Genomic DNA, 13,078 nt, shown 5'->3' with positions numbered 1-13,078 from the left:
ACCTCTATACCAATCACACTCCAAGATGTCTTAAAGAACTCAACTGGGTAGCCATCTGGTCCACTTGCCTTGTTGCAGGGCAGGGAGAGTAAGGCTTCTCTAATATCCTCGTTTGAGAAATCTTTTTCCAAGTCGGCTATCTGCACCTGCGAGCATCTATAAGCTAATAACAGGTTCATGTCATCTGAAATTTTTATTAATCAACTTGTTGTGAAACCAAAGATAAATACAAAGCTAAATCCGGCTGACGACACTAATGTTGAAACGACCACACTCGGATTCCCAATCCTCATACCGGACACACGGGAAACATTCTCAGTGGAACCCCATAATTCCGACGAGACAACTGGCATCAACCACTCCTTACACAAACTTCATAAATATTAGCTAGATGAAATTAACTCATACTCTGCAGCTAAGACCAAAAATCATGCAAACATACTTCAGCTCCACAAGCATTTTACATTTGTCGACTATAATTCCTCTTCAAACTGACCACTTCGTGATCCACCCGAACAAACCACGTAAACACGTATCCTAAACACCACTTCATCTAGTTACTGAGTCGCATAACCAACCACCCATAGCGACCGAGTAACAATCGACATGGTTTGAATCCATCGATTCATTGTCTTAGCTTTAACCCGACACTCCTAAGCTCTAACTTGATTCTACAACCACCCATGACCTTGTCCATAAGCTTAAAGAGGTTTCAGCTCAAACCGAGCTTGTTGGTTCAGCCAACAACACAACTCAACACAATTCAATCCATACAAAAGATTATATAAATATTCAAATAAAACACAAACTAACCGTTAGAAACGCAACCCACCATTCATTACCTAGCCAGTAGTTTCATTCAGCTCTGTACCAAATTTCGTGAAGATCGGACAAGTTTTGAACTCCCAAACGTTGCCTCAAAGAGGCCAACACGAACTGTTTCGAGGCTTCAAGATCTGCAATTACTGGACCAGAAAGAAACGTCCATAGCTTCCTGAATATAACCCCAAATCAAGGTCCGTCAGCAGCTATAGATTCTAGACAGAGAGATCTTTCCATAGAATCTTTAGTCGTGAGCTGATTCCATCTGGTTCGAAGGGAACCGTCCTCGCAAAACCGGAACTCGGAAACGCACATGTTCCATACTTGGCATAAATTGTACCATTTACCAGCAATTACCTTTCCAGCAATTACTTGTCTATGAAGTAACGAGCATAACTCCTTCAATTTAACTCCGAGTAATAATCCGCTAATTGCTATGCACTCTTGGCTTGTTGGAGATCACACCAATAACATCACCTTTCCAAACCAATGTCGGATCCGGCGTCGACGAGCCTCCAAAGTCGGCTCCTACACACTGCTTTTATCTCCAACCTTCTTCCACTTTCTTACTCTTCTTCAGTACTATTTACTCAGGCCTTGTTCTTCCACCACCAAAGAAGCTTCCCACAGCCATGGAAGGACTAACCAGATCCCTCAATGGTTTGCACCATCTCCGGAACGTAACTTTTCTCTCCTCTCATCATGGCTCTTTCTCTTCTCTTCCCCTTTGCCTCACTTTTCTATAACAAGAACATCTCACTTTAAACTTTACCACATCAACCACAAACACTCACGATAACCTAATCGAGTTTGGTTTAATAACAACTTCTAAACCAACCAACAAATCTCACGAACCACCTCGACTACACTACACGTGAACATCAACCACACAAGTCTACGACCCTCAATTTCACGACAATAAGCTTCCGGTTCTAGACTCTCATTATGCAGAGATTTCTAGTTCAGTTGGTTTATGCTCCTGATTCAATATTCAACACAACAAACCGCAACGACAACACAATCGAGCTAAGCCTTTTACCTTTCTCGGCATCACCAAGTTACTCTTCGGTGAAAACGTTACACACGACTGTAAGTTTTAAGAGGGACAAAGGTAACTGGTAGAGTATGGAGAGATTTGTGAAGTAGCGTGGTATCAAACAGAGATTAGACCAGAGATTAGAACAGAGCAAAACAAAAACAGAATAAAAACAGAGTAGTAAGAATATGAGAATTGTAGAGTGTAATGGAGAAAGAGATAATCTCTTTTCTTACTTCATTTAGTTCCTATACAAGATACTGTGCACAATTACTCATAATGAAAGTGACATCTCCTTAAGCTAACATGTGACCTAGGTTTGACTTAAGCTAACATGTGACCTAGGTTTGAGTCTTTTCGTTTGTTTCTAGGTTGTTTTTGAGTCTTTACAGGTTATCTAGGATTTTGGCACGGATGGAGCGAAGTGGAGCAATTTGGATGATTTTGGAGCATTTAAGCGAAGGAAAAGAACTTGGAGTCGGATCAGAGTGAGAGCATCGATCGACAACCCTGTTTATCCGACGAGAGAACAAGAAATTGGAATTTTTACAATTCTGCCCAAAGTTTTCTAAAATTGCAACACAAGTCCCTCACGTGTTTTAGGACATATATATATATATATTGTTTTTGGGTTTTAGAAAACCGCTAAGTTTTATTCTACCAAGTTATTTTCTAGCAGCTTTTTGAGAGAGATATTGAGAGCTTTTGGGAGAGAAAAGAGATCTGAACTACTTTGTAGAGAAGAATTCTTGAACTCCCTTCTTACTTTTTAATATCTATTGCTTATTATTCAGAATGATTTGTTCTTCATTAATTATGTCTGAGTAGTTTGCTTGTTAGGTTTAGGGTTTTTCACAGGGTTTTTATGATTTATTAGATCTGTGATTTTAGGGTTCTTAACCTTTATGATTTTCATCCTTGGTTGTTCTTCACAATAATTCTTGATTGATCACCTACAATTATTATCTTAGGGAAATTAATTGATATGAGAATATAATTATTTTTCTGATTAAAACCATTGATGAGCAAAATTACTTTTTACAAAGAGATTTGATTTAGTGATTTTGTGAACTTTTCTAAACCTATTCTTAAAGCTGATTTTTAACTTAGAATTTTACAAAGAGATTTGGATTTTCTGGTTTTAAATTTAGATAATAATTGCAATGACAACTGAATTATTTTACCAAAAAGTTTAGAGTTCTAGATCTGATTTTTATTGCATGAACCCTAATTAATTTATTGATTTAATACTTCATAATTACCTGAGAAATTCCATAGACTTAACCTTTTGATTTCCTGAATTCACAACAAGTTTAGTTTAATATTTTGCATTGCTTTTATTGATTTAAACCAATCTGTTTAGCTTAATAACGAAACTCTATAATTTATTGTGTTTGATCTTGACTCTCTGTGGATTTGACCCCTAAGTACTACTTTGATCTCTTGTATGAGAGAGTAGCTCCAGGGATTAATTTGAGCATATCAAATTTTGGCGCCGTTGCCAGGGACTCTTTGATCTACCATTAGATTTAAGTTTTGTTTTTCGTCTAAATTTTTCTTTTTTTTATTTTCTACTTACACGTTTTTGTTTTTCTTCTCTTTGGTGTTTCAGGTGCATGCCTCCAAGACCTCACACAAGAAGCAACAAGACTACTCCTACTGTGAAGCTTTCAAACCAAGAGTTGGGAAAACTTGAGAGTGAGAACAGAAAAGCAGCCAAATCCTTGAAGATGGTTAACCCAATAATTTTGGTTCGTGATGAGGATGGTGCTTTGAGGGATCAAGATGGCCACTTGCGCAATGAGCATGGCCAAAAGCTTGATGCATAAGGGAATGTTATTGCTGAAGTTATTGTTGTCAATGAGCAGGCTGCTGTCGGAAACAAGCAAATTCTTGTAGAACAACCGAGACTTCCTGCAAATTCTTGTAGAACAAGCAAATTCTTGTAGCAAATTCTTGTAGAACAACCAACATGGCATCGATTGACACCCCCTTCCTGCAGACAGACGTGGAGCTGCAAACCACGTTAATAATCCAGTTCGAAGACAGGAGAACAACCGAGACTTGATCAGGACCATTGCTGACTACAACCGGGCTTATCTTGTGTATGAAAACCTGTCTGCTATTGTTCCTCCTCCATTCCAGAGGAATGATTTTGAGTTGAAACCTGCTTACTTTCAACTAGTTGGGCAAAGAACTTTCTCTAACCTACCCAATGAGAAGCCTTTGGACCACATTGAGCAGTTGGAGGATCTGGTGACTAGTATCAATGCTAATGGAGTGACCGAGGATTACATCTACTGCAAAATCTTTCCTTACTCACTTGCAGGAGAGGCATCTCAGTGGTTGAAGCAGTTGCCAACTGGATCACTGACAAATTGGCGTGACGTCAAGGTGGCATTCCTTAACTACTTCTATGATGATGCAATGTCAGATGAGTTGAGAGTTAAACTGTCCTCTTTCAAAAAAAGACCAGATGAAGCTTTCAAGGCCGCTTGGGTGAGATTCAAAGCTTATCAAAGGGACTGTGAACGTGCATGTTTTCCAAATACATTCAGTGTTTGATGCTGAGAGTTGCGTTTTCAAAAATCGAATTATAATATGGCGAAGATTATGGGTGAGACAATTTTGTAAACTAGTGAAGAACCAATGATTGATGACAAATGTGTGACATCACTCAGGACCTTGACTATAAAGAATAAACATTGGCGGTCCTAAAGGTGGCCCCACAAGGCCTCAACAATGATCAAACCGTTGCGTCTAGTTAAACGCAGTTCGATTAATGTTTTACATACATGATACACCGAAGTAACCAAACTAATAGTTAAAGAGAAGAAAAACCGAGGACCCAAATCAAAACCAAATCCACCATTACGAGATCGTTTATGTGGCAGATATATTATTTGGAGATTCTCGAAATAGCACAAAAAAAGTTTTTTTTCCAAACTTATCACAACATCTCTAAAATTTCAAAAATAACACCAATTAATCTTTTAAAATTAAATCCTAAATTCAAAATACTAAACCCTACCCCTCAAAATTATACTCTAAATGTGAAATTGAGAACCCAAACATAAAAAACAAAATTTTAAAAATTAATTTTAAATATTTAAATATGTTAAATTATACTATTTTTGGAAATTTATGGAATGTATTATAATTGTCAATAAAACTTGTTTTAGTGTTATTTTAGGTATTTTTCTATATTAAATTGATTTTATTTGTAATAAAATCAAAACGGGCCTAGCCCATCCAGTTGTTTTTAGACCAAACAAGTTCCTCACTAATTTGCTTCGTGTCAAATTCTGAAAAAATACTGTTAATTGTTTGAGCTATATATTCCCATCATATTAATCTCCACAAATTTTTTCTCGGATTAATAATTTAGTATATTAAAACACTTGTCCTCCGAACAAGAAAATCAATAAACGGCACACTTCAGAAGAATACATGTCGGTTTTACGTTTCAACTACAGACTCCCATGTCGTTTTTCATTTAGCTAGTGAACTCACTCACCACACCAGTACGTCTTCTAGAAATATAACCAGTCAAACAAACACTACCAGTAATAAAAAGTCAATGATCACTGTCCAAATAACGTCACACGTTAATTTCCCCACCTGTTAAAAAATATTGCCACGTAGGACACGTAAAGGAAACGCACGTTAAGTAAAGTTGTTAAATCCGCGCAAGACAAGATCACATTAACCGTTAGATATGGATCTGGCGGCTAGTCCTTCAATCAGTATAAACCGTCTGATCTGAAAATTAGAGGTAGGCTTTTGTCGGTGAACTATATATTTTTAAACATAAAATTAATGTAAGAAACTTTTTTTTTCCTCTCTCTCTCTCTCTGAGTCTTCATCGACTTCGTTTTTGTCTCGCTTCTTCTTTTTTGTTTTGTTTTATCACGGGGAAGCTCTGATCTTTTAAGGGTTGTCTTCGATTTGGTGGTCACGAGAGATTCAGGTTTGGATTCGTAGTCAATTTCCAGATTCAAGGGTTTTTGGTTGTTCAATCTTCTACTTTGTGCCGTGTTTGTGGATATGGTTCACGGATCTTAGGAGATTCCGGAATTGGGGGGCGATTTTTATTCTAGGGTTTCGGTGAAATCTTCTGGGATAATTCTTCTCGAGATCATCGCTTCTTCTCTGGTGAGCTCGCGTCTGAGATTTAGATTTTCGAAGCTCCGTGTTGTCTGATTTGAAAGTTAATTTCTGTGGGAAGAGGAGGGTTTGTGAAAAATTTGTGAGGATTCAGCTGTAGGAGATGCAAATGGTAAAATTCGATCTTTTTTAATTTGTTGGGTTTTCTCAATTCGAATGATTAGGTTTCAATTGAATTTGGCATCAGGCTAGGGTTTCGAATTTTGGAATCCAAAAACTAGATAAACTGAAATTTGGAATGGCAAAGGTTTAATTTTTTACGGTTGTATTTCAGGCTTTTTAGAATCATGCGTTCTTTATTTCACTTTGATTAGATCTGGCTTGTTGTGTTATAACAAGCTTTTTTGCCCCTGTCGAAATTTTACGAAAATGTTGCAATTAAAAGGAACATTCTTTGTGGTTTAGAGCGGGGAAATATTAGTTTCTGTGGATTAAGTGAATAGATATGTATGATGCAGGTCTCTTGTAAATGAGCTGTAGAAGCTGGTGAGGATTTGATTGTATCTGTGTAATTTCTTTGACAAAACAATGGTTGAAAGTGCTGCGTTCCCGGGAGGGTATTATCGGAATACTTTTGAAGCGCCTAATGAATCAGAGGGCTCTGGGAGTTCTGCACAGATTGATACTGAGGTCACTGCATCTGAGAATTCTACTACTCCTGCACGGAAGTGTATTATGTTGAATTCTAATGATGAAGATCCTTATGGTGTCCAGAGACAAGTCATTTCCCTCTATAATATGACACAGTCTGAGAGGAGGGATTTGATATATAGGCTTAAACTTGAGCTGGAGCAGACAAAAATAGTTCTTAGAAATGCTGAGTTGCAGAGAATGAACCCAGTTGCTATGTCTTCTACTAGTGATAGGGTGGGTTTTAGCTCTGCTCATAAGCTATCGTCTCGAGTCAGCAATACGAAGAAGCCTTCTGATTTTGCAATGGGATCGGGAAAGAAAGTTCGGCATCAGACTGGGACTTCTCGTGGATGGAATCGTGGTACCTCTGGGAAGTTTGAGTCTTCGAAAGAGCCTATGACTAGCACTCCTAACATTACACTGATGAAGCAATGTGACACGCTGCTGAAAAAGCTGTGGTCCCATCCGCATTCTTGGGTTTTTCAGGCGCCAGTTGATGTAGTGAAACTGAACATACCTGACTATCTCACCATCATCAAACATCCCATGGACTTAGGGACAGTGAAGAAGAACTTAGCCTCTGGTGTATATTCAAGCCCACATGAGTTTGCTGCTGATGTGAGGCTTACATTTACCAATGCAATGACATATAACCCTCCAGGACATGATGTTCACATTATGGGGGATATCCTTAGTAAATTATTTGAAGCGCGGTGGAAAACTATCGAAAAAAAGTTACCAGCGTGTAGCATGCAAACGTTGCCTGCAGTATCATTGGAGCTCAATGACGAAGGGAAAACTGCTATATCTGTCCCTCCGAAGAAGAAGAGAAAGATGGCTTCACCTATTAGAGAGAGTGTTCCAGAACCCGCGAAGCCACTTATGACAGCAGAGGAGAGACATAGATTGGGCAGACAACTCGAATCACTACTCGACGAACTTCCTGCACATATAATTGACTTTTTGAAGAAGCACAGTTCTAATGGAGGAGAAATTGCAGAAGATGAAATTGAGATAGACATTGATGTCCTCAGTGATGAAGTGCTGGTCACTCTTCAAAACCTTCTAGATGAATATATACAAAATAAAGAAGCAAAACAGGCGAATGTTGAACCATGTGAAATAGAGGTAATCATCTCACCTGCTGGATTACATTTTAGTAGAACTTTTTACTGAGACGAAGCGGATTTCTTTTGTTGCAGCTTATTAATGGATCAGGACCGAGCACTTCATCTCTGCAACGAGGTGAAAATCAAATTCTGTTAGCAAATTGTGTTCCGGGATTATATTGGTCAGTGGTCTCTGTGTTCACCAATTGTCTTACTTTTTCTCTGCTTCTGTGTTCCTTTTCTAGGAAATGAATTGGCTGATGAGTATGTAGGTGGAAATGAACCTCCTATCTCAAGGAGCTCCAGTGGTTAGTTGCAACCCATATATATTCGTCAACTCCTTAAACATTTTCTTGTCGTAGATCTCTATGATTGTTATAATATGTCAATAACTCATGTATGTATCAGAAGCTTATATAGTTATATATTCCAGCCTATGTTCATATTATGATATTGGTATGGTTACCATATGATTATTTGTTTGCGCAAATATTTTTCCTGTCTGTTGAATTTCATAACTTAGTTAGATCTTATCAAATTCTATGGTGGTTGTGGAGTTCGTCAAAAATTTCATTTGTTGATGTAATCATTATTAAAAGTTTGTTAAATTTGATTCCGGCGATTACATCGAGGGAGCCTTGTTCTGAAGAACAGTAGGATAAAAGTCTACAGCCTAGCTTTCTATTTTATAATGATCAAATAATCTACAGCTTAGCTAACAAATCTATGCAGAATCGAGAATCTAATGTTTAGTAGGTTTATGTAGCATCACGTTATTGTATCAGATTCTGTGTGTTACTGAATAGAGTGTTGCTTTTCAGATTCGGAGTCTGGTAGCTCGGAAGATCTATCTGATGATGCTAAACCCATGGTTCAAGATGATTCTGCGAAGGTATAAATCTATAATCTCAGCTTTTTGAGGCATGTAATTTCCTATGAATCTAAAACATGCAGTTGGTAACTTTTCAGATGCCTGAAACTGCAAATTCTGAGGCGCAAATAGATGAAAATACAAGAATTGAGTTTGAAGGATGTCGTGAGTACTTATCTCCTTTAAATACTTATTATGGTCGTAACATTATTCATAAGATTGTAGTTTTACTTCTCCACCCTACTTCCTCTGCACTACCCTCTGTTTCCTGGAGAGGTTTATCCAAAATTTACTCTGTTGTAATATCTGTAGTTACTCACAATGGGGAAATGTAGATAGACATTTGTTATCGCTGGTGGATACAAAATTATGTTGAAATATTTTCTTAAAAATACATATTTACAGTTTGTTTCGCTGGTGTATTCATAACAGAATCTACTAGTGCGCTGGAGCAGATGGATATATGTTCTCAGCAGAAGCCTGGTACTGATGAATCAGATGGCCAACATGAGGGTGAGATGTAGAGAGAAGGAGTTACCCTTTTTCTCAATTTGAGCCATGAAGTGAGTAATCTCACACTTTTGTCAACTTTTAATGCTTCAGGAAATATGTTAGAGACTCCAGTTTCATCTGAAAAGCGCTATAGAGCTGCGCTGTTGAAGAACCGTTTTGCAGATATCATTCTAAAAGCACGCGAGAAACCACTTCCACAGGTCTGTAATTATCCTCAATTTAGCCTATCTTTATTAGTCTTAAGTGGCGAGTGGATTATGCTTCTGGCGAGAACTCTTGGTAAAATTGTTTGGCGCACTGGTTTAACAACGATAGTTTAGGAAGAATAGAAATAACGTTTGGGTTTTATATTTTGTAGGTATTTGGATTTAGTATAAACAATCACAGAAACTTAGAGATGTATTAGAATTGTTTTATTTTGTTTGTTTGAAGCAAAAAGTATTAGAATTGTTTTACCTGAGTTTTACCTTTCTAAACTTCTATAAACTGAAAGAGCATAAGAGTAGTAGAACGGACCTAGATATTAAATTAGCGGACTAGTTTTCACACACAATAGTGACAACCGCATTTGCATTAGTTGATCCTGAGTTAAATGCGTGGATCAAATATTCTACAGTATCCTCAAAGCAGTCCTCTTGATCCTTTGGGAATTAATTTGGTTTGAATTTGATATTTCTTGAGAGCAGAATGGTATTAAGGGTGATCCAGAAAGGCTGCGCAAAGAAAGAGAAGAACTCGAACTGCAAAAGAAGAAAGGTTGTTTATATATTAACAACTCAATTTGTTAACTTTTGGTTGTTTCTATGGATCCTTTTAACACTAGAACATTTATTTTACTTATAATCTACTTTTGTTGTCAGAGAAAGCACGGCTACAAGCTGAAGCAAAGGCTGCTGAAGATGCTCGTCGCCAAGCTGAAGCAGAGGCCGCTGCAGAAGCTGCTGCTGAGGCTAAGCGCAAGAGAGAACTCGAAAGAGAAGCCGCTCGCCAAGCTCTATTGAAGGTAATTAGCAAACACATGACTTACATTAGAGGATCACGAACCCTAAAAAACACTCAAATAAGTATAATCATGTTTAAATATGAAGCACGTTTACTGATGAATGTGTTCCACCAATGTAAGTTACGATCCACATGATGGAAATTTCTTATATATTTTTTATATATGTCGTTGACTTCCCTGCAGATGGAAAAAACTGTAGAGATCAATGAGAACTCGCGGTTTCTCGAGGACCTAGAGATGCTGAGTTCGAGTGCACCTGAGCAATTAACAAGTTCAGCTGATGAAACAAGCCCAGAGAGACCTTTAGATGCACTTGGAAGTTTCAACCTCAGAGGAAGTAACCCACTTGAGCAACTCGGACTGTACATGAAACAAGATGATGATGAAGAAGAACCTGAGGCTCGCGCGACGGTTCCAAAACCAGATGAAACCAGTCCCGAGAGACCTTTAGACGCACTTGGAAGTTTCAACCTCAGAGGAAATAACCCTCTTCAGCAACTCGGACTGTACATGAAGCAAGACGATGATGAAGATGAACCCGAGGCTCCTGCGGTTCCAAAACCAGATGAAACCAGTCCCGAGAGACCTTTAGACGCACTTGGAAGTTTCAACCTCAAAGAAAGTAACCCCCTTGAGAAACTCGGACTGTACATGAAACAAGACGATAATGATGATGTAGAAGAACCCGAGGCTCAGGCTCCCGCTGTTCCAAAACTAGCCAACGACGTGGAAGAAGGTGAAATCTATTAACGAAAAGAAGAAGTGTATATAATATATACATGTATTATATATAAAAGTACAATAGCCAGGGCAGGTACACGTATGTGAACACACAGAGACAAAAAAATGAAGGTCTTAGCCCTCCATGGATAGCCTATCCAGGATAGGATCTTTCTTAACTCAGTGTGGTGTTTAAATTATGTAAAACGCTTAGAAGCTTTTTGCCACGAGACTTTTCTTAGAAGTCCTTAGTCAGTGTATGATTATAAAAAGGAAAAAAAAGGAGAAAAAAAACAAAAAAAAAAGAGTCAAAGACCATTGTTTGTTTGTGTAAGAATCTAATCTTTTTCTTGACATTGATTCTCTGTACATTTTGTCATCTCTATCCGATTCGGACAACAATCTATCAATGGATATTTGAATGACATCATGTTTTTGTTATTTAATTACGACAAAATGAAAAATTAGGGTGACAGAACTGAGACAACCATACGGAACGAACATAATAAAAATAAGTGTGATTACTACTACAGAAAAATTTGAATATACTGATTTTTCATCAGCTGAGCTTGTTATCATCAGTTTAAAACTGATTTTTAAGCTGATGAGTTTGTTATCATCAGCTGAGCTTGTTATCATCAGTATATTCAAACTGATGAAAAATCAGTATATTCAAACTGATTTTTCAGTGGATATCACATTTTCAATGATTTTTTAAGCAGTTTGAATATACTGAAATCAATTTAAAAGTGAATCCACTTCTTAAAACCTGAAATAAAGAACACAAAACATAAGAAGTGGATTCACTTTTAAATATCTTTCATTTTCTTATGTTTTGTGTTCTTTATATATATTTGATATAGTCACACAGCTTTCTAAAGATTAAACATATCATTAAAAACGGCTTCGTTTTAGGTGTTCCTCTCACCAAACCCTTTTCCCCGATTATCTAAACAAACCTCAACCATCTCCATCGTGTCATCATCTTCATCTCTCTCTCTCTCTCTCTCTCTATATATATATAATATATATGTATCGACGTCTTCAAAAAGCTTCAACTTATTTTATCACTAATGGAACCAATCACGTTCACCAGAGATCTTCCATTGTTCTTCTCAATCTTCATCTTCGTTTATCTTCTCGGTTACTTATTCATTTTCAAAAACTGGACTCCAGAGTCTCGTCCTCTCGCTTCCAGCTGTTTAATCTCCCTCCTCCACGGCGTCTCCGCCGTATTCCTCGCCGGAAATGCCTTGTTATCCGATCCTAACCGCGGTTTCTCCTCCGCCAACACCGATTCTCAAAACTCCGTTCTCGATTTCAGCTCCGCTTATTTCTTCGCCGATCTCCTCCACCTCGCCGTGTTCCCGTCCCCAGCCGGCGGAGACACGCTCTTCGCCGCTCACCACGCCGCCGTGCTCTTCGTTTTCCTCACCTGCCGTTATTTGGTCGCCCACGGCGCGTGTGCTCTCCTAGCCCTACTCGTCGTCGCCGAGGCCACGAGCGCGTGCCAGAACACGTGGACGCTCGCGGATGCGCATGGTCCAGACGCGCCACTCGCGGTGCGTTTGCGCCGTTTCGTGACGCTGCCGTTTTACGCGTCGTATAGCGTCTGCAGGTGCGTCCTGGCGCCGCTGCTTATCGTTAAGATGACGTGGTTTTACGTCAGCGGAGGCGCTGATGACGTCATACCAAGATGGGTCTGGGTCTCGTGGACCGTCGTTATTGTCGTTGCCGCTACCGTTAGTATCCTTTGGATCTGGAATTTATGGGTAATCTTTTTTCAGGAAAGATATTCCAAATTTACCAAAAAAGTTGAATAAAAGTTCATAGAATTTTAGATTTGTTATCTAATTTGAGCGTAAAATAATATCACCGAATCAAATTGTGTTCAATCTTTTTATATTTATTACTTAATTTAAAGCGTGAATTTTAAAAGTTCGAAACAAATTTATTAAAAAATATATTCAAAATAATTAACGATAGTCAAAGCCTCAAAGGTTTATATCTATCTACTTAAGATTTTTCAAAGTAATACTTTGAATTATTATTGAGTTTGTCCTAAGTCGTTGAGACGAAAGTTTCTATAAGAAAGAATGTCACACACAACCACCAAGTCTAAAGCATAGAAAACTTGGGGATGACTATATCGAATATCTATAAATTTATATATGGTTAAACTATATAAGAAGATGTCCTAACTT

The 13,078-nt window shown here is 38.1% G+C and overlaps 2 protein-coding genes across 3 annotated transcripts; both read left to right on the top strand.

The window, feature by feature from the left end:
* Positions 5,660-11,253, top strand: LOC104790378 (transcription factor GTE8). Of its 2 annotated transcripts, none has more exons than XM_010516119.2 (11): positions 5,660-6,013; positions 6,484-7,786; positions 7,861-7,903; positions 8,013-8,075; positions 8,589-8,659; positions 8,737-8,803; positions 9,071-9,151; positions 9,242-9,351; positions 9,838-9,907; positions 10,012-10,154; positions 10,338-11,253. In XM_010516119.2, exons 2-11 carry the CDS (start codon positions 6,554-6,556, stop codon positions 10,902-10,904), a joined length of 2,448 nt encoding a protein of 815 aa, XP_010514421.1. In that variant the 5' UTR covers positions 5,660-6,013; positions 6,484-6,553; the 3' UTR covers positions 10,905-11,253. The 2 variants fall into 2 exon arrangements, with proteins under 2 accessions (XP_010514421.1, XP_010514420.1); XM_010516118.2 differs by having other exon boundaries at positions 5,663-6,137.
* LOC104790377 (TLC domain-containing protein At5g14285-like) lies at positions 11,728-12,804 on the top strand. Its single transcript, XM_010516117.2, has one exon. It carries the CDS (start codon positions 11,948-11,950, stop codon positions 12,695-12,697), a length of 750 nt encoding a protein of 249 aa, XP_010514419.1. The 5' UTR covers positions 11,728-11,947; the 3' UTR covers positions 12,698-12,804.

The sequence above is a fragment of the Camelina sativa genome, chromosome 6, assembly GCF_000633955.1.
Source record: "Camelina sativa cultivar DH55 chromosome 6, Cs, whole genome shotgun sequence".
NCBI lineage: Eukaryota > Viridiplantae > Streptophyta > Magnoliopsida > Brassicales > Brassicaceae > Camelina > Camelina sativa.
Note: the sequence above shows the minus strand (reverse complement) of the source record. Positions and strands in the feature narration are given on the sequence as shown.

Coding starts and splice junctions, on each gene's coding strand:
- LOC104790378 (XM_010516119.2), top strand. CDS start 6,554: ATGGTTGAAAGTGCTGCGTTCCCGGGAGGGTATTATCGGAATACTTTT. Junction 7,904..8,012: donor CACTTCATCTCTGCAACGAG/GTGAAAATCAAA, acceptor TTCCTTTTCTAG/GAAATGAATTGGCTGATGAG. Junction 8,804..9,070: donor AATTGAGTTTGAAGGATGTC/GTGAGTACTTAT, acceptor TATTCATAACAG/AATCTACTAGTGCGCTGGAG.
- LOC104790377 (XM_010516117.2), top strand. CDS start 11,948: ATGGAACCAATCACGTTCACCAGAGATCTTCCATTGTTCTTCTCAATC.